Genomic DNA, 23,951 nt, shown 5'->3' on the forward strand with positions numbered 1-23,951 from the left:
GCCCCTACTTACGCACCACCACAGATCACAGCTCCTCAACACACAGGAGATGTGCATTCTCTCTGTGTATCCTCTTACCAGCCAGACTCCCCCTAGAAGAACAGATCAGCAGTGGTTCCTCTGTATTTGGACTTGACAAGTCAATAGAAGATTTGGGGGCAGAACTGCTTGATAGAGTTCACTGTAAACAGTGATCAGTGTTAGAACGTCTCCACCTCCGAGACAGGTGGGTCCCTGCTTAAAGGAGAACTTTCAACAAACCTTCTGTCTTCTTCCAGTAGACTTTGACCTGAAGCTGATTGTCCTGATAGAAAGGAGCTCCAATTTCAAGAAGACGAGCTGGTCTCCTTCTTTGAAAGGGTGGAAGAGGATCAGTTAATCCTTTCCGGCTTTTCCCAATTGGAGAGGTCTGTTCTTCTGCAACATACAACATCGTCAGGAAATTTCTTAGTTTAATACAGTGCCACCTAAACACTGAAGCATTGTGCTAATAGTGCCTGAGAGTCAGCAAGTGAAGCTTACTAGAAAATTAACCATTCTTGTTTCATTGTCCAAGCTGAGTGAAATAAATGCAAAGAAGAAACAGAACATAAAATAATAATGAAGCAAATTAATTATTTAACAATATTTCAGTTTTAAGGGTAAGGCTTTTTTTTTTTAAATCTATTTTTAATGTCAGAATTTTCCATAGTTCTATATTCCCTTCAAGTTTTACTGTATTTATAACCCTAGGAGCGAGAAATGTTGATACTTTGATATTCTAATGGGCATTATATGTAATTGTAGTTTTGTATAACTTTTTGGGTGCTGTATTTTCATACAGAAGTTAAATAGACACGAACCCACACTACAATATACAATATAACCTACAGGGTGTGGGTACTACACTGAAGTAAATATGCCTTTGGTGTACTGAAACGGCATGCTAACACATGTCAGTATTTAAGAACAGAATCTGAATATTCCCCAGATTACTTCAGTTTAAAAACAGTGGCATTGAATCCAAGCATTGAATCAACATTTTCACTACCTGAAACATGCAGATTCCTATTTAGAGGACAATATTTGCATCTGGTTATGAAACATGCTGTTTTTAATTAATTCCAGGAATTAAACGGAAGGTAAAGATGCAAATGGTAAAGAAGCTGCTGAGGAATTAACAACATGTTGAAAGAAAGAGGAAGGTTTGATTTCTTCACTAAAATAATTGAGTATATTTGAAGATTCTGCCTTACTTACAACTAGTTTCAACTAAAGCACTAATTGCTTAATATTCATCAAATACGTTTTAGTGCCTCGTTCCTTTCCTTAACCAACTTATTCACTTGTTCCTTTCCTTCTTTTAAGAAAAATCAAGCAATCACCACATGTGGATAATTTTATTCTTTACACACAGACATGCACATGCATGCACTCACACACATGTGCACACAAGCAGAGAGATTTCTATATTGTGACTATTATCACAACATAGTATAAGCAGATTGTAAAGTGTTACAAAGAAGGACAAACAAAAATTGGACCCATAGGGTATGTTTTAGTTTACAGGTGCATGGCCTGTGCTTCCCTCTGTCAGTCTGTCCATTCTTGGGAACAATCAGGCCCTTGAATAAGATGTTCCCTATATATCTATCAGTTCAGAAAGAGGTATTCATGTTGTATGTTCCACAAGAATGAAGCAGACAAGCAGAGTGGAATGATAAAGTAAGATGTTCCTGAGCATGGAGAAACTCCTTAGATCCTGAACCAAAGCCAAGTGAAGTCAATGGGAGTCTTTCCATTAACTTCAATTACCTTACTGGGCTTTGGATCAAGTCTTATGTTTTCTGTAGTTGGTTATCTAGCTGAAAACATGGAGTCAAAAAGACTTTCAAAATTAGGAAGCATGCTCCAATATATGGCATGATAGGTTTTGATTTGTCATCCTTCAAAAGTTGTTTGCAGGGTTGCTGTAGCTATGTCGGTCCCAGGCTATTAGAGAGACAAAGTGGGTGAGGCAATATCTTTTACTGGACCAGCTTCTTCTGATGAAAGAGACAAGCTTCCGAGCTACACAGGTCTGAAGAAGAGCTCAGACAGAGTAGCTCGAAAGCGTGGCTCTTTCACCAACAAAAGTTGGTCCAATAAAAGACATCGCCTCACCCGCCTTGTCTCTCTAATATCCTTGAAAAGTGTCTCTTTGGCAGTGAGAAATTAGAATATTTATTTAGCAAAATACTCTGTAAATTAATATCTCCTCTAGAGTCAGGCTCTAGTGATATACCCCGTAATTGGAAAAAGGCTGAATTTAAAGGAATTAAGCTCCCAATTCCCACTGAAATATAGCTCTACTTTCTTAGATTCATCGATTGCAAGGCTGGAAGGGATTATTGATAGACTTCTCCAAAATAATTCCTCGAGAATATATTTTAGAAAAAAAATCCAATCTAAACATTTCATCAATCTTCATTTACCTCCTCTGAGTGAATTGTGAGTAGAACACTAGCAAACAGAAGGAAGGGATAATAAAGTTGACAACTAAATTATAGAGGCTTTAAATATTATATACAATGGTGTACGCTGGATAATATAAGAATAAATGGTCTGGAACAGATATTCTTTCTGGCATTTTACATGACGATTATTTTAATATACAACAGCACATACAAAATGTAGTACAATCTATAAAGTATGTATACTCAAGCATTGCAAAATCTCTGGGCTAGCTTCTCAGTTGATGTAAATTGGTGTAGCTCCACTGAAGTCACTAATGAATAAATAACAGCTAACACAATCATAATATTCATACAAGTATTTATGAGACTAACTTTCTGTGAATATCCTCACACACGTGCACATAAATTGCTCATGCAACTGTTCATGAAAAGATGAATAAAGAGTTGTGCAACAAAGTGAACTGAATTGATTTGTGGTCAGAATGAAATCACAGGCTTTAATTAAATACATGTTCTTGAATATTTTTGTGCAAATTTACTAAGGTCAACTCTACTAAAGATAATGACAGAGGTTTGAGACCAACCAGAAGTACAGTTTTGTCATGTAATTGGGTTTTTAAAAAAACAAAACAATTAGAAAACAGTCAAAACAATAGCCTAACAATTCACCAAAGTAATATGAAACAGATCACGAGTACAAAGGAATCAGAGATGAGATAGATAGCAGACTTTACAGAAATATAATCTTATCTATTTTCTGAAGCTACAGAGGGTAGAAGAGTCAAGGAGAGATTGGACTATCCCAAGAAAGCTGTAGAAGATAATTTAAAGTTAGTGGTGGTGATTAGAAAGAGGTGCTGTTGACGTGAACAGAAACTGATGAAAACACAAAACTAACATGTGGAATTTAGTATAACTGGACTCCTGTTGGCAAAGGTTTTGTAAGCCAAATATGATCTGCATTGGAGTCTAGAGGTAGCAAAGTGTCAGAGGGTAGAAAAGGAAAGTGAAGCAAAAGTTCCTCGCTCCCTTACTTTTCCCCTCCACAACACAACCTGTTAGTAAAATCAGCAGTGAGATTGCAGAGGCTTAGTGCAGCACCAACTCTAGAGGCACTTTTGGGCACTGGTGATGTAACAATACAGTGCACAAAACAGTGAGCCAGATTGTGATGTTAGTGAAACCAGCCTGAATCCAGGAGAGACTCCATTAAACTAAAAGGCTCCAGATTTACACCAATGGAAAAGAGATCATGATTTGCCCAGTGACTGTGCTGAAAACTAACAATAACAACAGTAAATACTAATTCATAGCATTGGTATATCAACTTTCATCAGAGAAACTCAAAGCTCTTAAGAAACATAACTGATTAACAAGACTCCTCTGAAGTAGAAAAGTATATGTTATTATGCCCATTTTATAGATGAGAAAAGTGAGGTATAAAGAAATTTCTTGCCTGAAGTCACTCAGTGAGCCACAATCAGAGGACAGTACTTTTAGTCCCTGATTCCCAGTTCTATATTCTAACCACTTGCCTATGTATCATGGTGTCTATAGTTTACACACCTAACTATTCTGTGATGTTTTTACTTTAATTCAAGCTCACTTGATTAGTTTTATCATCCAAATCTACTTCTTATTAACTGCAACAGAGCTGCTAAGTCTTATGTATTTGGGGTTAATTTTAAAAGCATTTAAACCAGAATTTCAGTATGATGATGAAGAATAACACATTAGAAATCTCATAGATATTTTCTTAGGAGCTTACCCATTTCAAATATTGCCACTTAAGAGCCTTGCTTCACAGGACAGATAGCCTAGTAATTCAGAGCATTTGATCTTTGAAGTCCTGCATTCAAGCCTTTGCTATACAACAAGCAATAGCTATGCTCACATTTGAACTACCCAGTTTTGTGATCTTTTACTACAATTTGAATAACCAGTGAAGAGATTTTGCTGACAAATTCTGGACTGATTCTGCTCCCATGGAACTAAATGGTAAAACTCCCAGTGAATGCAATGGGAGAAGAACCAAGCCCTTAATTTCCAGGGTTTTGCTAACTTCATCCAGAGTCAGTCTTAGCATTTTTGCATGGGACTCAGTGTTGCCTATTCTCATGATTTTACAGCAAGTCTCACAATATTTTTTCATATTATGATTTTAAGGTTTTTTAAAGAAAATCATATGAGAATTTCTGCTTTCATTTTTTTTTTTAAATAAGGCCCAGGGATCCTCAAAGGCATTGATGATCAATGGGAGTTAGCTGCCTACATTCCTTTGAAGATCTGGGTCTAAGTTTCTAGTCTTCATGGTTGTGGAGAAAAGCTTAAAAACATGACCTCTAACTGCTCAAAAACCAGAAGGGAAAGAACAACCTCCTCAAATAATTACTATTAATCGAATGATTTTTTGAAATCATCGGATGATTTTTTTAGAACCTATTTTATAATTTTTGAATGCTTGGGGCTGGCAGCTCTGGGGCATGTCAAATCATTTTTGAACCCTTCCCCACTCCCACATACACACACTAAACACAACTTACTCATCTTCATAGTAATGACACTTCTAGAAACAGATTTAGCTTGAGCATTTGGGGAAAGGTAGCAAAATAATCCTTGTGGGTATATCAGAACCGACTCATTTCATATCAGAATAATGTGTGCTGTATTGCAGGCAGAGGGGAAAGGAAACTTCTGTCTCTCCCTCCTGCTACAGGAAAAGAAGAGTACCATTGCTTATAAAAGGGTTCTTGCATAGTTGTCAACTTTTATATGTATGTATATATAAAACGTATCTGATTTGAATCCAACATAGACTGAACATGCTTGCAGACCAATCCAACTACATTAGCAATCAGAATATTCAGCACCGGAACACAGAATGATTTAAGAGTTAGGAAAATGGTTGCAATTCATTTTCATTTTGATTGTAATATAAAAGGGAAACTAAAGTGAAAGGAATGAAAGATAGGAAGGGCAAAGATGGGTAAAATGGCAAACTTTGGAAACTTTTTGTTCTCTAATCTTGAAAACTATTACTGTCATAATCACCGTTGGTTATATTTGGTTAATCATGTGATACATCAGCAGTTGCAAGGGCAGATCAGTTTTGACCTTGACCTTAGACAAATTATTATTCAAAGTATTTAACTAAGATTGACTGTCACAGCATAGGCCTCTTGGGATTTGAGGAATGTTAACATAGTATTGTTTAGCATGTAAGTTTACTTTAAGAAAAAACTTAGTACCTCAAGACCTCATCTTGAAGGTTGGTGCTATGAATGTGATACAAGTTTGGGGTTAACTTCTTACCAACCATGGACACTTTTATATTTTAGGATCCTAGTAGAAGAATCGATCCTTTGTCAGAATGCATAGGATTTATACATTTGGCCTAAAATCTGAATTTATGGACTACTTGAAGTTGCCAACATTTTAAAAACTTTTGCAAGGGAAAACTGTACAGTTAAGCCAGAGGTCTGGGAGTTGCTTCTGCTCTATTTACTGGAGGGTTTAGTGTATATCTGGGGGGATTTTAGCACTGATATAACACTACGGCCCTGGTCCTGCAAATATGCATGTGCTTAACATGTTTCATTTTTTTTTAAGTAATTTTCAAAACAAGTGAGGTAGGTAAGACTTATTATCTTCAATTTACAAATGAGGAAACTAAGACAGAAAAATTAATTTACTGTATCAAGACCACAGAGGCATGCTTCAGTACAGCCACCTATAATGGGTGAATTTTTTTTAAATTGGAGAAATCATCAGTTAAAACTGAGGTTAAGAGAAATTTGGATGCAGTTACTTACTATTAATAGTCGTTTGAGTTGAGCTGAAATAGAGAGACACCTTGGCGCTTTTTAGTCGTACTTGTCCCCAATATGTTACTGCCTGCAGTTCCACCATGTAGTTGCTGTTGGGTTGGAGTCCCTCCAGGACCACATAATTTTGGGACTATAATGAAAGAAAATACATACGCAGAACAGTTAAGGGATTACTGAAACACTGGCTCTTATTAAATTAGAAGCAGGCCTGTTGTCTTAGGCACACAAAACTCTTGTTGGAATGGGAAAGAAACATGCATAAATTTCACCAGAACTCAACTTGCTTTTTTCTTTGATTTTTATTTCATGCTCTCTTTTATCTGGACTCTGTTTTGCTGAGTTGTTTTTAAAATGCTAAACTTAGTGATGTCTACAGAACTTGCCTGTCTTTAGTAAATACAGGCATCAGCTGTTTAAGCCAAGACTAAATTTCTTTTTATATGTATAACAAGTTTTTCTGATGCCAAAAAGAATTTGGCCAGTGAAATCTAAACTTTGTATTCCCCAGCTCCTGGACAGACTGGATTAGCTAAGCAACAGGAATCTTGTGTAGAGACAGCTAGTCTGAAGACAGATAGAACATACTGTTCAGCATATTGACCGATATTTTTCTGTTTGCTTCTGTTATTGCTGAAAAATCAACAAGGGTGCTTTTCATCTTTGTTATAGAAAGAAAAGAAATGGGGGGGGGGGGGGGGAAAACAACAACCACTCAGTTCTCTCATGTCACTGTATGGAGAAGCATGTGAACTGGATTTTCATTCTTCAGTTAACAATCCACAAAGTAAAGCAAGTCCCATGAGACTGCAAACAAGAGACCCAGCCTTTCCAAATTTCTTTGAATTTATTTATTTGCTTGTTTCTAAAAATGCATCCATTGCACATTTTGTCAGGCACAAGTTTTACTCTGTGTTTTTACTCTGAATTCCTTGTTACTTGTCCAGCTTTCTTGTGTCAACCAGGAGTGATGTGTTAACCATGCAGTGTCATATTTAACAGCCAAAAGTATACTAGTACATCTAAATGTATTGTAAATTAATAACCATTACTTAGTTTGTTTAGAGTTCTATTTATAAAATTGATTAAGCCCTTTGATTTCCCCAATTCATGTAGTGGCACTGTTCATTTCTAATTATGGTAGGCCAAATTCTCTGCTGGCAACTCCACTGACTTCATATAGATTTAGTCATAAAAGCATTGATTGGGTTACTTCTAAAAGCAAAGCTGGTTAAAAAATTGTCAGAGTGATCTTATCAAATAAGAGGAATACACCTCTGCCTGCTAGAAAAGGTGTTCTAATACTCAACGAATCAGTAATTAGAACTGACTTCAATGGAGTTACATCAGGAAATTTCCTCCTTTATTACTATCACTCCACAACTTTCACAGTACTGTGGGAAAGAACAAAGCACAATGACATAGCTCTCCTCAGAGTAAAAGGAAAGGTATTCTAGGGGCTAATCTCTGTTCTTGGATGTATGTGCTTGGTTGTCATAGGCTTCAATGAGAGCTGTGAACATATCTTAAGCACAGAACTTAGTAACATAAAAACATATCACCTTATATGATGGAAAACTGAGATAATGATACTTAGTCCTGTGTAATGTGCTTTCAGATCTACTGTTGAAAAGTGCTACATATGAGCAAGATATTATTTATCATCTATTCTTAACACATCTTGATGTAATATACATACTATTCATACAGCTAAAATGGTGTTAAAATAACACTAAGGATCCAGTTCTATTTAGAATTTCCTTTCTTTTTGTGATGTACAGGACAGATTCACTGCCTACGCAGCTAGGGATCCATGGGATTGAGGACTCTTTACTTAAAGATCTCTGGCCTGCGGTACTTTACCTGAGAACTGCAGACGTCACTACCTGCCTTTGATATTCCTGCTCTGTTCCCATGTCACCCTGTGGAATATGCAGTGGTTCTAAGAGAGCAGAGATATCATGGAAAGCTACTTTCCCTTTCTATGTGTTTTTTACCATGGGGCTTTGAAAGTGAACCTGTTATTGAAGAAGAACACATAAAGCCATAGTCTCTGTTCCACTAAGTCCAATTTATGTCATGTAAATCATGGCTGGAAATAGCTGGTGAGCTCTCCTTGCAGGGAATCGCTCTGCTGCTGGAACTCTGGTGCCCCCTAATCCCCTAATCCAGGGGAATGGGGGATGGATGTATCAGTGGCATACCAGGGAGTGATTCCAGGAAACAGAGCTCCACTATGTCTGATTCTATGCTGTCGTGGAAATTAGAGGAGGCCCCCTGCTGCTCTCACTTCTACCAGGGCTAGGTGGCTGAGGACCAGAGAGCTGGAGTCACCTTCTTGTGGCCCAATGTTCTCCATTACGTTCTCAGATGTAGTGGAGAATCAGAACTGTAATATATTGCTAATATATTGCTCTTAATCCAACTAAGATAAGAGTCTGGCCCAGCCTTTAATTATTTCTGTTTCTATTACCTACTGTAAAAATAAAATACAGTGTGCCTGTGGGGATCACAGCAGCTAGTTTTTCATTAAACCAGAGTGTTAGGTAACAATTCAGAAGCTGACATTAATTTTCTACAATGGAAATATTTCAGCACAATAGGTTTATTTAAGAAGGATTTTGTCATTATCTTGGACCTACATGATAACTAAACCATCAGAAATAACTCAGATATGAGAAAACATCAATTCCAGGGACCACTTGATATAATGAAAAAACTTTGCTACAGGTGACATTTATTAAATGAGCATTCCATCATTCAGAGGCTACCTATAAAATAAGTCTTATGTTAGACAAATAATTTGTGTTACATGTTAATTTTACATCTACAATAGGTTTCAGTTTATCTGTTACGTAGATCCTTAAAATATTTCCCTCTATTTCTATGGACTCAATTCTGCTGTCAATCAACACTTGCTCCTCCACTTGACTTCAATGAGCATCTACAGAACAATAGCAATGCTTATTTCTAAAAACAAAATTGGCTATAAATCTAACAGAATATACCTTCTGATCATGTTTATTTATGTGACACCACATATATTTGGCACAGTGCAGTTTTGTTTTTTTAAACCGGAAACGTGTTTCAATATACAATATACCATGACTGAGGAGAAGCATATGTGCCTCATTTTCCAGTTTGCTCCTTACCCCATTAGTAGTCTTCCTTCTTTTCTTCTTAGCTGGGATGACAGATTTACTGCTGACTGTCCAGCTCCAGAAGACTTTGTAGTGATGCACTGGGATATCAGGTTCTTCTGGGAGATCCCAAACAATCTTTACAGTTACACTTCCATCACTATTTGTAGTGGAGTTGGCAATTCTGAGATTAGTTGGGGCTGGTGGAGCAGATGGGTCTGGAGTTAAAAAAAAACCACCCAAGAATATGAAGTAATATTGATTAAGTAAACATGACCTTTCTCAGTAACTATTCTACAGATTTAACTGCTGAACCCATAACACCAGCTATCATCATCAAAGTTTCCTAGATTTTTAAGAAACACATTGAATACATTTCATCAACTTTTTTAAATTATACCATTTAGAATCCAAACTCTTTTAAGATGTACATTCTGAGATTAGGTTTAGTAGTGCCATTATTCTGCAAGTCTTGCTCAACATTTATTATAATGTTCAGTTTTTAAAAAATATTAAATTACAAGGTTTACTTCTGGCTGAGACACAAAACACATGTAAGGAATTTTATAAAACAAAAATGTTTTAGAGATGGTCCAAGTGAAAAATTAACTTCCTTCCAGTAATAAAGAATAGAACACTCAATATTTCTCTTCAGTATCACAAGAGAACTAAGAGCTATGTATGCCCCATCTATCTGTCCATCCTTCCAGGTTCTCATACAGATACCCATCACCATAATACTTGAGCATTTACTTGATACATTTCTCATCCTTTCCTGCCAGCCAGAGAAGTACAAACCCAGAAAGCTGATAATACTCTACATGCTCATCATTCTCATCTATACTTTCTATTTCAAATAAATAAGAGCAGTGAGCCGTACTTGCATCTTACAAGGCCTACTATTTAATTTCTGGTAAGTAATGTGGATCTTGAAACTGCCTCTGTATGTGTGGACGTGTGCATCACCCCAATGATTTACATAAATAGCCAACACAATTCTAATGTGCCTATCACCTTAAAATCTAGACAGCAGTAGCATCTTCATTCAAGGATCTCAAAGAGCTTTACAAATATAAATTAAGTCTCACAACACCTTAAGTTAGGGAAGTACTATTAGAGCCATGTTATAGATTTCTTTGGATTTACAATAAAAATAATTTAAAATAAAAAAGACAATTTTAAATATATAGCCAAAAAACAGCCTCCCACCCAAAAACCAGAAAATAACATGGAAATAATGGTAACATCTTCACAATACCCAAAAATATTAGCCTTTATCAAATACTCCTTTCTCTCCAAAAGCATGAGTAAAGAGGGCATGCTTCAAGATTCACCTCAAGGTCAATATATGGACTGTTCTTCCCCACACAGGAGAGTGAATTCAAAAGCTGAGGACTCTGTCAGAGAATGTGCTACCAATGTCATCCCCTCTTTCATACACAGGAAGTGTCCAAGTTGGGCACTTCTGCTGTCTGCAACTGGGACAGATCAGCAAGCACAAAGTGGCAAACTATGACAAAGGCAAGCAAGTTAGTGACTGAGCCAAGAAGAGAATCAAAGGAGTCCTGATTATGAGGACCATATATTATAGGTAGGGTTGGTAGCACCACTTATTATAAAGGTTGCCTGACACTTCCCATTATAAGATCCTACTTTAAAATTGCTGAATTTTTCCATGTCAAGTGTCCACCTCAGGCTGAGTGGTTTTGCAAAATTTCAATCCAAATGGTCCAGATGTTTTCAAGATCAACAGTAGGGGAAAAGACACTGTTTAACCCTTGTTAAACAATTCTGGTAAAATTTTCTTTGAAATGCTCTAGCAGCCCCATAATTTGGAGTAGGGACTTGAAATTTCACAAGAGGTGGCCTTTGTGTCACAATGTGCCTTTTGCCAACCCTGTGAAAATCCACCCAAATTTGACCAAGGTGTCAGCCTTTGAAAAATCTTAGTTTGCCCATGCTCAGTAGAGATTCACTAGAGTTTAAATATTATAATCTCCAAAAATTCCATCCTCACTGAGCACATTTGAGTCTCTCACAGCTCCTTGCATGACCAGACAGCACATGCACTAACCCCTATAGAGCAAGTGCTGGTGCATCAGCCTAAGGTTACAATGGCTCACTGTAATGGCTGCCCCAGCTGCTCAGGGCCAGTGTATGGCCTGGTACTGAAAATGAGAGACTGTGCTTCCCTGTGACACTCCTGTGCTTCCAGTGACACCCTGTTGGCACCCAGGCAGCCTGGATGGGGAAGCCATATGATTTGAATTCAAAAAGTTAGGAAATGTTGGAATTAAGGTAATCTGTGCAACCTTAATTTGGCTCCCTTGTATGTATGCATTACAAAACAGTCTTTAGTTACATAGTTTCATGACGTTGTTTCCACAGGATCCTTGCCGCATTCAGTGCACAGGATAGTTCTGTCATCATAAAACCCTTGTGAGTGAGGGTGTGGTATTATCCCTCTTTTACTCTCTGAGGCACAGAAAGATTAAGGTCAAAAGTATTTATTAATTTTGGATGCCCAATTTGAGATACCTATGAACTGATTTTTCAGAGTATTTCGCATCACATAGCACCTTACAACTTCAAAGCACAATTCCCATTGACTTCAATTGCAGCTCTGAGTGCTCAGTAATTCTGTAAACCACACCCCAGGGTCTCTAGTCAGGCAACCAGGAAATTAGGAACACACAATTAGTGTCCTCCTGTGAAAAGTTTGGTTTAAGTGACTGGTCCAGCATCACAAAGAAACTTTTAGGCAGAGGCTAGGATAGGATCCAATTCATCAGGGCAGCAATCAGCTGCCTTAACCATGAGACCCTCCTTTTTCTTCCTGCAATCCCAACTCATTCACTATACACCTCACAACTTCTGCAAGAAACAAGGCTCAGGTTCTACACACAGAAACCTCCTTAACTACACACCCCAATTCATCTCCAGAGCAGATCTATTCTGTGCACTGAATGAGGCAGAGAACCTGAGGAAAAAATAATGTGTGATCATGTAATTAAAGACCGTGTCATAATGCATAGGTACAAGGGGATTGAATTAAGGTAAACAACATCATAATGAAGACAATCATCTTATTCCAGGAGTGAATTTGGTCCAATATTTTAAATGACAAACTCTTTAGTAAAACAAGACAATTAATCTTCATTTTTATGCACGTTCTAGCCCACCATCAGCACCAAAACACTACAGAACTGTAAAAGAGAAGTTCTTGATCCAGAGTAAAGCAGTAAAACAAGAAAGATTTACACTTAAATTAAAAAGCATATCAGCTAGAATAACACATTTTGCCAAATGCTAAGGTATATTACTAGCTTGTAAAAAACAATATAATATGATTGAAAAGACTCATTTTGCATGTGAACTGTAGGCCAAATGAACCATCACTTATTAGCAGAAATAAAGCTGGAGGTGTGTAAAAGGGACACCAGACATTCATTTACTGCATGATTCACCTGAGTGTTTTTATAATGGTAAATGAGCTGTTAAATGAACTTTCCAGACACAGAAAGTTCATCAGATAATCCCCATGATAAATGGTCTCACTGAAAAATTCCATCAGTTAGGGGATGCAAACTGACATGATCACAATTAATAAGGACAGCATTTCCTATTTAAAGATTAGCAGATGTGAAATAATGAATGGCTTATTAATGTTTCTAAAAAGGAATCTGAAATAATAACGGCTGCTCCTGTTCCTCACACATTCCACTCAACCTAATTTTTGGTCATAAAAATTACCAAGTATACTTGAGTTATTGGACTCTGACAATTCAATCTGACTTTCCCTAGTAATGAGGATTCCTCACTTCTTCACACTTGCTCAAAATCTTTCAGCTCTCTTAGAAACCAGTTTCCTTTTTCCCCTTAGGTGAAGTTTTGCCCTTACAGTCACTTCTTTAACTGTGAAAAATCCACTGCCTCCCTCCTAAGTACATTATTAATCTAACTATGTATATTGGAGGAGCAACTCTGAGTGATGCATTTCCCTAGTTAATCTTAAACTAATGCCTTGGACTGTGCTCTAATACAATTTATCATCTACTTTCTACATTTGTTAAAACAATCTGTACATGACAACTATCATTTCACAAGGAAATTTATTTAAATTAATTAAAAATATACAGTTATACAGTTTCATGATTCAAGTGCTGTGGGCCAAATACTGAATTTGTTGCTAAGGACAAATTTTTGATTGATTAAAAGTTTTGGCTAGCTATTTATAACTACATATTATGTATATTATATGATGGTGTGAGAAGCGATAAATGTTTTATCAGCATGAGTGCTGGATGTGCTCCCAGGCACTATGACAATATAAACAACAAAGAAGAGTGAGGGGGGATTTGTTAGCGCCCTTCAACTACCTGAAGGGGGATTAAGGGGAGGATGGATCCAGGCTGTTCTCAGTGGTGGCAGATGAGAGAACAGGGAGGAACAGTCTAAAGTTGCAGTGGGGAGATCTAGGTTAGATATTAGGAAAAACTTTTTCACTAGGAGGGTGGTGAAGCACTGGAATGGGTTACCTAGGAAGGTAGTGGAATCTCCATCGTTGGCGGTTTTTAAGGCCTTTTTTGACAAAGCCCTGGCTGGGATGATTTAGTTGGAGTTCGTCCTGCTTGGAGCAGGGGGTTGGACTAGATGACCTGCTGAGGTCCCTTCCAACCCTAATCTTCTAAGATTCTATGAGTAGATAATAACAATCATCATCATATTGCCCATGATGGCAAAGCCATAGGTGAATTATACAGGTCATCTCATGTGAGGGTCAATAAAATCACAAGACACCATTATATATATATTATAGAAGAATTATTTTAAGACTTATTTAAATAGTATATCTTTGTTGATAGAAGGATACAAAAAATAAGTTAAGACTATTTTTTTATTCCTTCTTCTATAAAGACAGGTTGCTTCATTTTTATAGTGCAGCTATAGAGAGTTGAGAGGGAGCTCATAAAAAATGTCTAAAGATGAACTGAAATAACTTCTCCAGATGTATAACTGTGACAACTTTAAAATCTACTATCTCAGGCTCATTAAGGGCTAGAAGCAAGTGCTGTATATCTCTTTGAGAAGCTGGGAATCTCCCCTTCCCAAATGGATAAAGATTCTGCTTCTAGCCTGATAGGACTGCAGGTAATGGATATTTTTCATGTATAGAAAAGTGGCCGGTACCCAGAACTGAATGTTGTCCATCCTGTAAATTGACAATATGTTCTTTTTCATATTACACCTCCCAGTGTCTGAGAACTTCTTTCAGGAAACCTGAAATATCCTTATTTTTTCATTTAATCAGTGAAAACATATGGGATGAAATCCTGGCCTCACTGAAGCCAAAGGCAAAACTCCCATTGAATTTCAGGATTTCACTCGTATTTTTATAATTACAAAATATTGGTGGAAGACATTGCTGTACCAAGTAACATTTGCTCTGGGTTTACCAGAAACCAACAGTCCAGATGAACAAGCACGCAGTGTGAGGAAAAGTGTTTGGTAAGAAGTGAAGAGTTGAATGAGAATACAGACTCTGAAAGTTGTTCTTTTGCTAAAATGGAATGTTAATACGATTCTTCAGAGTTCCATGAAAAACTCATTCAGACACTAAGACTCAGATCCTAACTCCATTTAGGTGCCTAAATTCCTTTGAGGATTTGGGCCTATGTTGCTGGAAAAAAATATTCTTTTCTAAGGAATATATGAGAGATCCTGCTGAGTCACAAACCAGCAGTAGTGACAATACCATATATTTTTTCAAAGTATTTTTTTCTTTTGTGTACCTAATTTGTGGCCCTAACAATGTTGCCACAAATATGTCCTGGTTTTTCATTTTTATCATCGTTGAATTTGGGAAGGATTACTTTTGGGAGAGAAATTTCACATTTGAGGGAAAAAGAGGTAACATTCTTTTAGATTGGTGATTTTTCTTTAAAAAGAATAGCACTGTTTGAAGTTGCTTAAAAGTTTGGAATAATAAAATAAATCCTGGGAAGACAAATTAGCAGGTTGAAGGCAATATGAATACTGCCTGTTTGGACAGTAACAATAAAATATTGCCTGGAAGTAGGGAATATTTTGTAAGATTGTGATTTAGGTGCAGAATTCCAGCTGGTATAAACTCATAACTCCATTTAAGTCAATGGAGTCCATTGAAATCCCTGGAGTTAGGACAATTTACGCCAGTGGAGGATCCATTCCATTTTATCTAATGCTAACATATTATTACTTTGTCTAATGACTTTACATGTAAATATTGATATGTAATTTTATTTATAGATGTTTCTACGACACTCATCACCACTATAACTGACAAAACTATCACCGTGAAAGTCCAAATATTTGGTCACCTCCCACTTTTCTATGATTGAAAAGGTTTTTGTTTCACAAAAGTCACAAGTGAGAACCAATAGAGGGTAAACCAGACTTAGTGTACTTTGAAAACGAAAAATGCGTGATGTGAAACAAACTTCCTAAATATCAAACACAGAACTAACATGGCAATAGCCTCACCAGAGTGTTATTCCCTAGTACTGTGTTCCCCAATTATTTGATAACATATGGTTTTTTCAATGATTTTTTTTACTATTTACTATTGCATTCCTGAATGAAAAAAGTTACACTTCTGTAGGGTGCTGACAAGTCATATCATTGTATGTCTAGACAAATACTGGTGGCATAGAAATTTTGTATCAAAATCCTGCTAAAGCTTGAGAGAACTTGCTTATTTTGTTCTACCGAAACAAAAAACTGATTAATGTGACTACACTGCTAACCTGTTATCTTGCTGTTATGCTTCATAAGCCCCTTTTATTGATCACCTTAAATTATAAATGAGATAGGTCCATTTATCCATTTGTCTTAATACACCTTTTTGGAAGGTTACACTATTTTACAATTCCAGTTTTGGAATGGAGGCTGCTGCTGGTTTCGCAAATGCACATTTTTGTTACTTTTGTTGTTGCATAGGCATGTGCTTATCTGAGGGCACAATCAAACCTTTTGATTGCAGAAAGACTGACATCAGTGTTGCAACTCTTTCCTTTGTGGATAGTACTCTAGTTCAAGTAAAAAAAAAATCATCATATATACTTGAATTAGGCACCACAAACCTGTCCTCAATCTGGAAATAGTTCTGGGCTAAGCAACATGACAAGTAAATCACTTCTCACCCCTAGAAATGATAGCTTCATTAGGTCAAAGTTGAGATCATCGTCACAGCACATTGGGCAAATACTACATTTGTCTTCACTAAATCTGGCCTCTGTACATCCATAGGACTTAAATTCCTGTGTTGCTGGTTATTCTGCCTTCACAGGCAAAACATTATCCTTGTCCTCCCAAAAAGAGGAATCATTGATGTTTAACACCCTCCCCATATCCCTGATAATTTATAAAAAATGTTTTGCTATATTAATTATCTTATTAATTAAATTTATTATATTGAAAACAATCTTACATCCAAAAGCACTTTAAACGTTAACAATATGTACAAACTGCACTGGGATCACTTCATCCATTACTGAAATGCAACCATTTCTTGGCTGAAACTTGGTAACTGAATGTATAATGAGCATATTGAAAAAATAAATTGTACTGGATGCCAGAGAGGAAAAAAGGACACTAGAACTTGGAAATCTTCTGAATTGTGATAGTGACAGCAAATTTAGGACTGTTTTTCATTTTACATTCTATATAATGGATCAGCCAACATTGTCTTTTAAACATTATATCTTGTAAGTCTTTACAAAACTGTTGAAGCTGCACCACAGACAAGTTTCTTGCTACTAAACAGTTTCAAATCATATACAGAGGGATCAGCTTTGCCCATTGGAAATGGCACACATAAACCAGCTGTGCAACAGTATAAAAAAATCATTGGTCTCACAGGAGCAACATAAAGAGTTTTATTGCTAGGAGTGGGGTGTCTGTTCTGGCTTTACTAACACTCAGTAATATATGCATGAAATCACATCCAGCATGGTACTAATGTGCTGTGAAAACAATGTTGTCTGCTTCCTTTTTCTTGGTAATTTATACTGTGTGCACTAGTAACTGCCTTCATGCTGAAGACAAAAGCCTCTAGCAGATGTAGAGTGTTTTGGCTGTTTGTGTGTGTGTTTGATGACCTATATAGCCTCCTTTTGCTTGGGAAAATTAATCTAGGAATAGGATTGAAAAATAAATGTATTACATGTTAATGTTTAGTGTTGATCCCTCCGTTTAACTGCAACCCCTGTTCTTTAGAGACTAAACCTCCATTATATACAAAGCTGGATTAGGTTAATACTACAACTGCAGCTTCAAAACACTAACCCAAATGCACTTGTGTTACTTCTGTATAAGTGAATTTCATACTGTGTCACTACCTAACAAATCATATTATTAGCACAAAGCACTTTTCAGCCAGGCATCTGAACATCCACACAAGGTGAGGCTGGGCACAAGTAGCTTTCTACAATCTTCTGCTGCCACACAGACACAATAATGAAGCACAGGAACTGCTGCCTCCCAAGGAGCCCTCCTCCTTCCCTTTCCAGAGCACAGTGGCACCGACTGGGAAGTAGAACCAAACCAACATGTGAAGAAAAATGTTTGATTTTTTTTTTTGGCGAAAATCTTTTATTAAGTTTTTTAAAATTTTAAGCCACTCAAACGAGCAAAAACTGGGAGAAAAAAGTCAAAAGCTCAAAATCTCTAAAGCTGCTGTAGTGGAGAGCATCATTTTGATAATTATTATTTGTACAGCACTGCCCAGTTATGGACCAAGACCTCATTGTACTAAGTGCTTTACAAAACAACAGTCCCTGACTCAAAGAGCTGGGCATTCTCTCACCCATGCAACTAGTAGCTCAGGAAGGGATTTCTTTCTTTCTCTGGCACAATCCCTTAAGGAGTTCCCCTAGGGCGGTGAAGCTCCACTCAACTCCCAATGTAGAGCCATGCATATTGGTCTCACTTGAACCATTTTTCTGGAAAAACAAGCACACAAAAAACGAGCTGGCCCTTTTTAACATTCTGAATATTTTATGATTGTTATTATCTCCAATCAGGTCACTGATTACTTGAGTGTAATAATAAATACTATTTATTATTTATATAGTGTCATAAACAAACAAGTGAGCTGCTGCCAAAGAAGAGTCCCTGTCCTCAAATCCTTACAATATAAAGACACCAGAGACTACAATGTGTCATAAAATCAAACAGAATAGACTCATTATAGTGTAGGATCATTATCGCTGAAGTGTTTGATGGAATAAGTAGGTTTTTTGTTTTGTTTTATTTTTTAAGAACAAGTGGGTGGAAGACACCAGAGGACACGGCGATCCAAATGGATGCAGGTTTCTTGAAGTCTGAAGCGGCCCACAGGGAATTCCCAAACATGGTCGCCTAAAACCTCTAAGAAATATTGCACCAACTGCTGCAATCCCTAAGATGCCGTCTAGCGCCACATCATCTTCTCCAAATCCAAAAGCACCAAAAGTGAGGGAGATCTGCCTCCCTCACTTTTACAAACAAAATGGCGCCTGAGCCTGATGGAACGCAACTGATGGCTAAACTACACTAGGTGGTCGCAGATACTGTTGAAATTAAATCTTCAGTTTCCACCCACAGGTCACCATGACTGAGATTCAGAGTGCACTACAAGCTCTAACTGGATAGATGGCTGAAAAAGAACACAGAATTTCTGAAGTGAAAGGTATTGTCTGAGAGAACAAATTACAGGCTATGAAGAAGTGTTATGATATCAGGACTATCAAGGCCACGCTATTTGATCCAGAAAGCCGCTAACAATGATGTAACATCAGGGTTGTAGACGTCCCTGAGGGAACAGAGAAAAGTAAATCTTCTGAATTTGTCCCTAAACTACTAATTAAGTTGTTGGCTCTGCCAATAGATTTTTATTTTGATACAGAGCAGGCACACCAAGCCCTGGCCCTGAACCCAGCTGCAGGAGATCAGCCCAGAGCATTGACTATGAAGTGCCTGATATTTACCGCTAAGGAGTTTGTGTTGCAGAAATCCAGAGAAAAAGGGAGCAGTTATGGGGAGAACCATCAATTAAAATATTGCTCTTTCATGATTATGCTCGTGATGTGGTTGCAATGAGGGCAGCTTTTAATCAAGTAAAACCATTGGCCAGTAAGGTGGACTTGAAGTATTTTTGTTAACTACATGGCAACACTCCATATTAAAAATGGTGAGAAGACAGTATCATTCAGTTCCACTCAGGAGGCAGAAAAATACCTTAAACATCTGCAAACTCTTCCCTTGCAAGAGGAGACATCTATGGAATGATCTGACTGTGTACAGAAACTATATATATTTCTCTCTCAGATCTGATATCGCTGCTCTAAAAAAGTTGATGGGTGCTGGTTGATATTGACGTTAGTTCCTTTTCTTTTTTTTCCTCTCTCACTGGAGTTGAAGGGTTAAAGGGTTATTATCAATTTCCTTTCTATTGCCTTAATGCATAGGAAAGGAACATCAATGTAAATGTTTGAGGCCACAGGAGGCTGTGAAGATCTCCAAGTTTCAGCTGATCCAGTCACCCCTCTGGATGTCAAGTGTGTATTTTTGGACTGTTGAAACAGATTCTTCTTTTTTTGATTGTATAGTACTAGTATTTATTTTTCCGCCCACTATCTTTTCCATGTTGTTATTTCACTTGTTTAATTTCTCTTTCTGCCCTCTTTCCTGTTACTGTCCCGTGCTGGGAATTTCATTCCTATTCTTGTAGAATATGTACCAGGAAGTAACACCTTATCCCTGGATTATATAACTTTTGCTGCTTAAATATGTAAGAACTGTATGCGGCTCAGGAAATTTTGCTATGTCATTTATTCACAAAGTGACTTTATATTTTATCCAGTATATTTTAACAATGATGGCTCCAATAATTAAATGTGTCACCTGGAATATAAAGGATTTTAATAAGCCTATCAAAGAAGAAAAAAGACTCAATGCTTAAAGAAGAAACAGTTGCCATTGTCATGCTCCCGGAGACACATCTGACAGAACACGAAGCTTGTAAACTGAATAAAGATTGGGTAGACCTCTCAGTTTCTAGTTACTTTTATTTTAAAGCTAGGGATGTTGCCATACTAATGCATAAAATGTTTAATGTTAATATTGTGAGGACAATATCTGACAGTAAGGTCAGATTTACTGTTCTCAAGGCTGAAATTGGCAATACTAAAATCATCTTTGCCAATCACCACAGGAAAAACCTGGATGATCCCAAATTTGTCATGAGTGTAAATGACATGGGCCTCCATCCTATTATTATGGTTGGAGAGTTTAATGAAACTCTGGATCCAGTCCTTGATAAATCTTCTCCATCTCCATATAAAAACATTAATACTCGTCAGGTACTTCATATATACATGGCTGATTTAGACAAGATGAGATTGGGCAATCCTACAGCCAGAGACTATAGTTTTTTTTCTGTAGCTCATCCAACATATTCAATACTGGACTATATCTTAGTGTCACAAGACTTGATCAATTCTGCCAGTGATTGTGGCATTGCTACTATTGTTATATCTGACCATGCTCCTATATGTATGTCTTTCTGCCCCCTCCTCATTGAAACTCAGAACCTTCATCAATTTAAGATCTGAAATTAACAAGCATCTATCCCAAAGGGTTGAGTTTGCTTTATTCTCTTTGAAGCAAAATGTTGGGAATATAGCGTGAGAACTGGAAAGCTCTTGGTATACAGACTTAAGGAAAAGGCTAACAGAAATAAGATTGCTGCTATTTGTGACAGTAGCAATAAATTATATACAACGGAGTCAGCTATTAATAAAAAAATTAACAATTTTATTCAAAACTATATTTAGCTGCAGAGGGGATCAGTAAAGATGCCCTAGATATCTTTTTTAGTGGATTGTCTCTGCCACAGATCTCTGACTCTCAGGAGGAACTTTTAGATGACCATCTAGAAATCGCAGAACTGACTCAGGCTACAAAGAAGTGAAGGTTGGAAAGATTCCTGGTGCAGATGGGTTCCCAGTTGAATTTTACAAAAAATTTACCTAAATTTATTAATATGTTCAGTGAGAATAAGAATGAGGAAATCTTTCCCACCTGCTCTGAAAATGAATGTCCTTCCCAGAATTTTGTATGTCCTGAGAGGGTCTCCATATTTCTATTCCTCACATTTATTTTAAGAAATTCAATAATATTTTCAGAACATTCCTTTGGTGCCCCAGGTAAGAAACTTAGACTGACTCTGAACAAATTGCAACTCCACCATCTCAGGAAGGATTTTGTTTTCCCAAGTTGGAAAATGATCATATCTCCTTTTTGTTAGGCCAGGAATCTTTGTGGATGTTAGATATGGACCCACATTGAGTTCATATTGAACAAGAATTGATATACCCTCGCGCCGTTTCAGGCATTGTAGGATTGAATTATTACAGACTTGATGGCTCCAGAGCTACCCCAGTAATGGCTGTTAGGCAAACTTGGTCAAACTTGATAGAAAATTCTGCTTCCATCCATTCTTCCATGGGAGGCGGTCCTATGAAGCACTCCTATCCTTAAAATCAGTGGTAAAACCTTGATGTGGAGGGAATTGATGGAGAGAGGAATTATGAGCACGCAGCTAATTGACAATGACAAATTTAAACCATTTGTAGATCTTCAAAAACAATTTGTCTTACCCATTTCTGGACCATGGAAATATCTTCAGTAAAAGTATTTACTTATGAATGTATTTAGATGCAATGGGAGCTCTAGAACCTCCAGAACTTTTATTATTTTGGAGGAAACTTCCTGGATTTACTCGGCCTGCAGTATCATTTTACTATTTTCTGGCCCAAAAATTTCTCCCCAAGATGGATAATTGCTTGGAACAGAGATTTGGATATGCATCTATCTTCCACCCAATGGAATACAATTATATCTAATGTTAAAAAAGCAGCTATAGATGGGAGACTACTATTTATTCACCAAAAGATATTTTTTGAATATGCTGGTCCACACATAGGATAATAGTAATGGGCCTCATAAATGCTGATCACTATTGGAAATGTAGCTCCCTTGATGCTACAGTAGCTCATGTGTTTTGGGAGTGCCTCTGTATCAAGAAATTCTGATATGAGATGGGTCAAAGGACCAAATTGTGCAGTGTGCAGCTTTGGTCTATAAAAAAATAATCCTGCACAAATGGAAAAATCAATCCCCATCAAATATTGATACCTGGCTCAGTTATATGTCTGACCTCACAGTTAATGAATGGCTGGAATTCCACAGATAGGGAATGCCTGAAAAATTCAAGAGGAATTTGGGCTGATTTTTTAGAGCTCTATGATTAATATAGACCCTGAGGATAGATGTGTCGCTTCTCCTCCCCTCTCTTTATCCTAACCGTCTCTATTTATTTTGTGTATTATGATGAATCTGATATCTTGGTATATTTGTTATATTTTGAATAACTAATAATAAAAAAGAACAAGAGGGTGGTGAAACTAATTTGGGTAATCAGGAGTTTAGGTAAATATGGGTGATTGTAATTTATCTGAAAATCTTGCTGTCTGAAAGGGGATGGAATAAAAAAGGAACTGCCACAAGCCTCCCTTGAGCTTTGCATCCTGCCTAGCCAGTGGAAATGACTTTGTTAGTCATTATATTGACGTTATATAATCCCAGTATACTCCAAGGAGGTCTGAGATCATATGGAATTAACAGACTTAGTATAGGAAGAATCATGAACAGTCTCTGGTTTGTAGCCAGTGAATATAGGATCTTATTGGGGGGGGGGGGGGTTACTTTTTATGTATTTATTTATGTTTATATTGTGGTAGTGTCCACAGTGTAATTAGCACTTTCAAACACAATCCCTGCCTTCAAGAGCCTACAGTCTAAAAAGATTGTGGAGGGAGACCTCAAATATTTCAAAATAAGTACCCAATAGCTGAAGCAATCCTCTGAAAACAAGGGCTATGAAACAATTATTCCATTCTAGACATGTTTCATCTTACTTGATTTGCCACAAAAAGTGCCACCAGTCTCTAAAAATAATTACACAAACTCCTGAAGAGAGAGAAATTTGGCTATGGAATTGATAAACTAACTACTCTTTACTGCTTACAATTCACAGTTCTTTGTTGAGGACTACAGTTTAGAATTAAAAACAATTACTTGTGAGGGTCACAGTAACCTTTTGAACAGGGCTGGTTATATGTTCTGCTGTTATAAAGATGTCAATTATTTTAGTTTCTTCCATAACAGAATGTAAAAAATGCTCCAGGCTTTATCTGTCCTTGTCACAGAATTCTTAGGGATCTTTCTGCTAACATAACAATCAGGAATAGTAGGTTATACACACAAGCGCTGGGAAGGAACAGACGGATAGGCTGCAGAAAATGGGAGGCTCCACTATCTAAAATGTTGTCATTTTCAATGTGGGTATTGAAAGTCATGTGTTCCTGGAGCTAGCATGATAGGGAGTGAAGAAAAGTGTTAGAACTTACTACAAATCCTGCCTGAAAATGCCATACACAAGCCAAAAATTCAGTGTTAACATGTTACAT

General features: G+C 37.1%; 1 protein-coding gene across 1 annotated transcript in view; it reads right to left on the reverse strand.

Moving 5' to 3' along the window:
- The window catches only part of ANOS1 (anosmin 1), a 173,834-nt gene that overhangs the window by 33,723 nt on the left and 116,160 nt on the right, over positions 1-23,951 (reverse strand). The window contains exons 7-9 of the mRNA XM_067552999.1: positions 9,412-9,617; positions 6,248-6,392; positions 262-417 (exon numbers count right to left, since the gene is read on the reverse strand). Of these exons, the coding sequence (XP_067409100.1) occupies positions 262-417; positions 6,248-6,392; positions 9,412-9,617 (507 nt within the window). The remainder of the gene's footprint in view (positions 1-261; positions 418-6,247; positions 6,393-9,411; positions 9,618-23,951) is intronic.

Source organism: Emydura macquarii, unplaced genomic scaffold, assembly GCF_026122565.2.
Source record: "Emydura macquarii macquarii isolate MOO-44397 ecotype Brisbane River unplaced genomic scaffold, CSIRO-AGI_Emac_v2 contig_1424, whole genome shotgun sequence".
In the NCBI taxonomy this organism is placed as follows: Eukaryota; Metazoa; Chordata; order Testudines; family Chelidae; genus Emydura; species Emydura macquarii.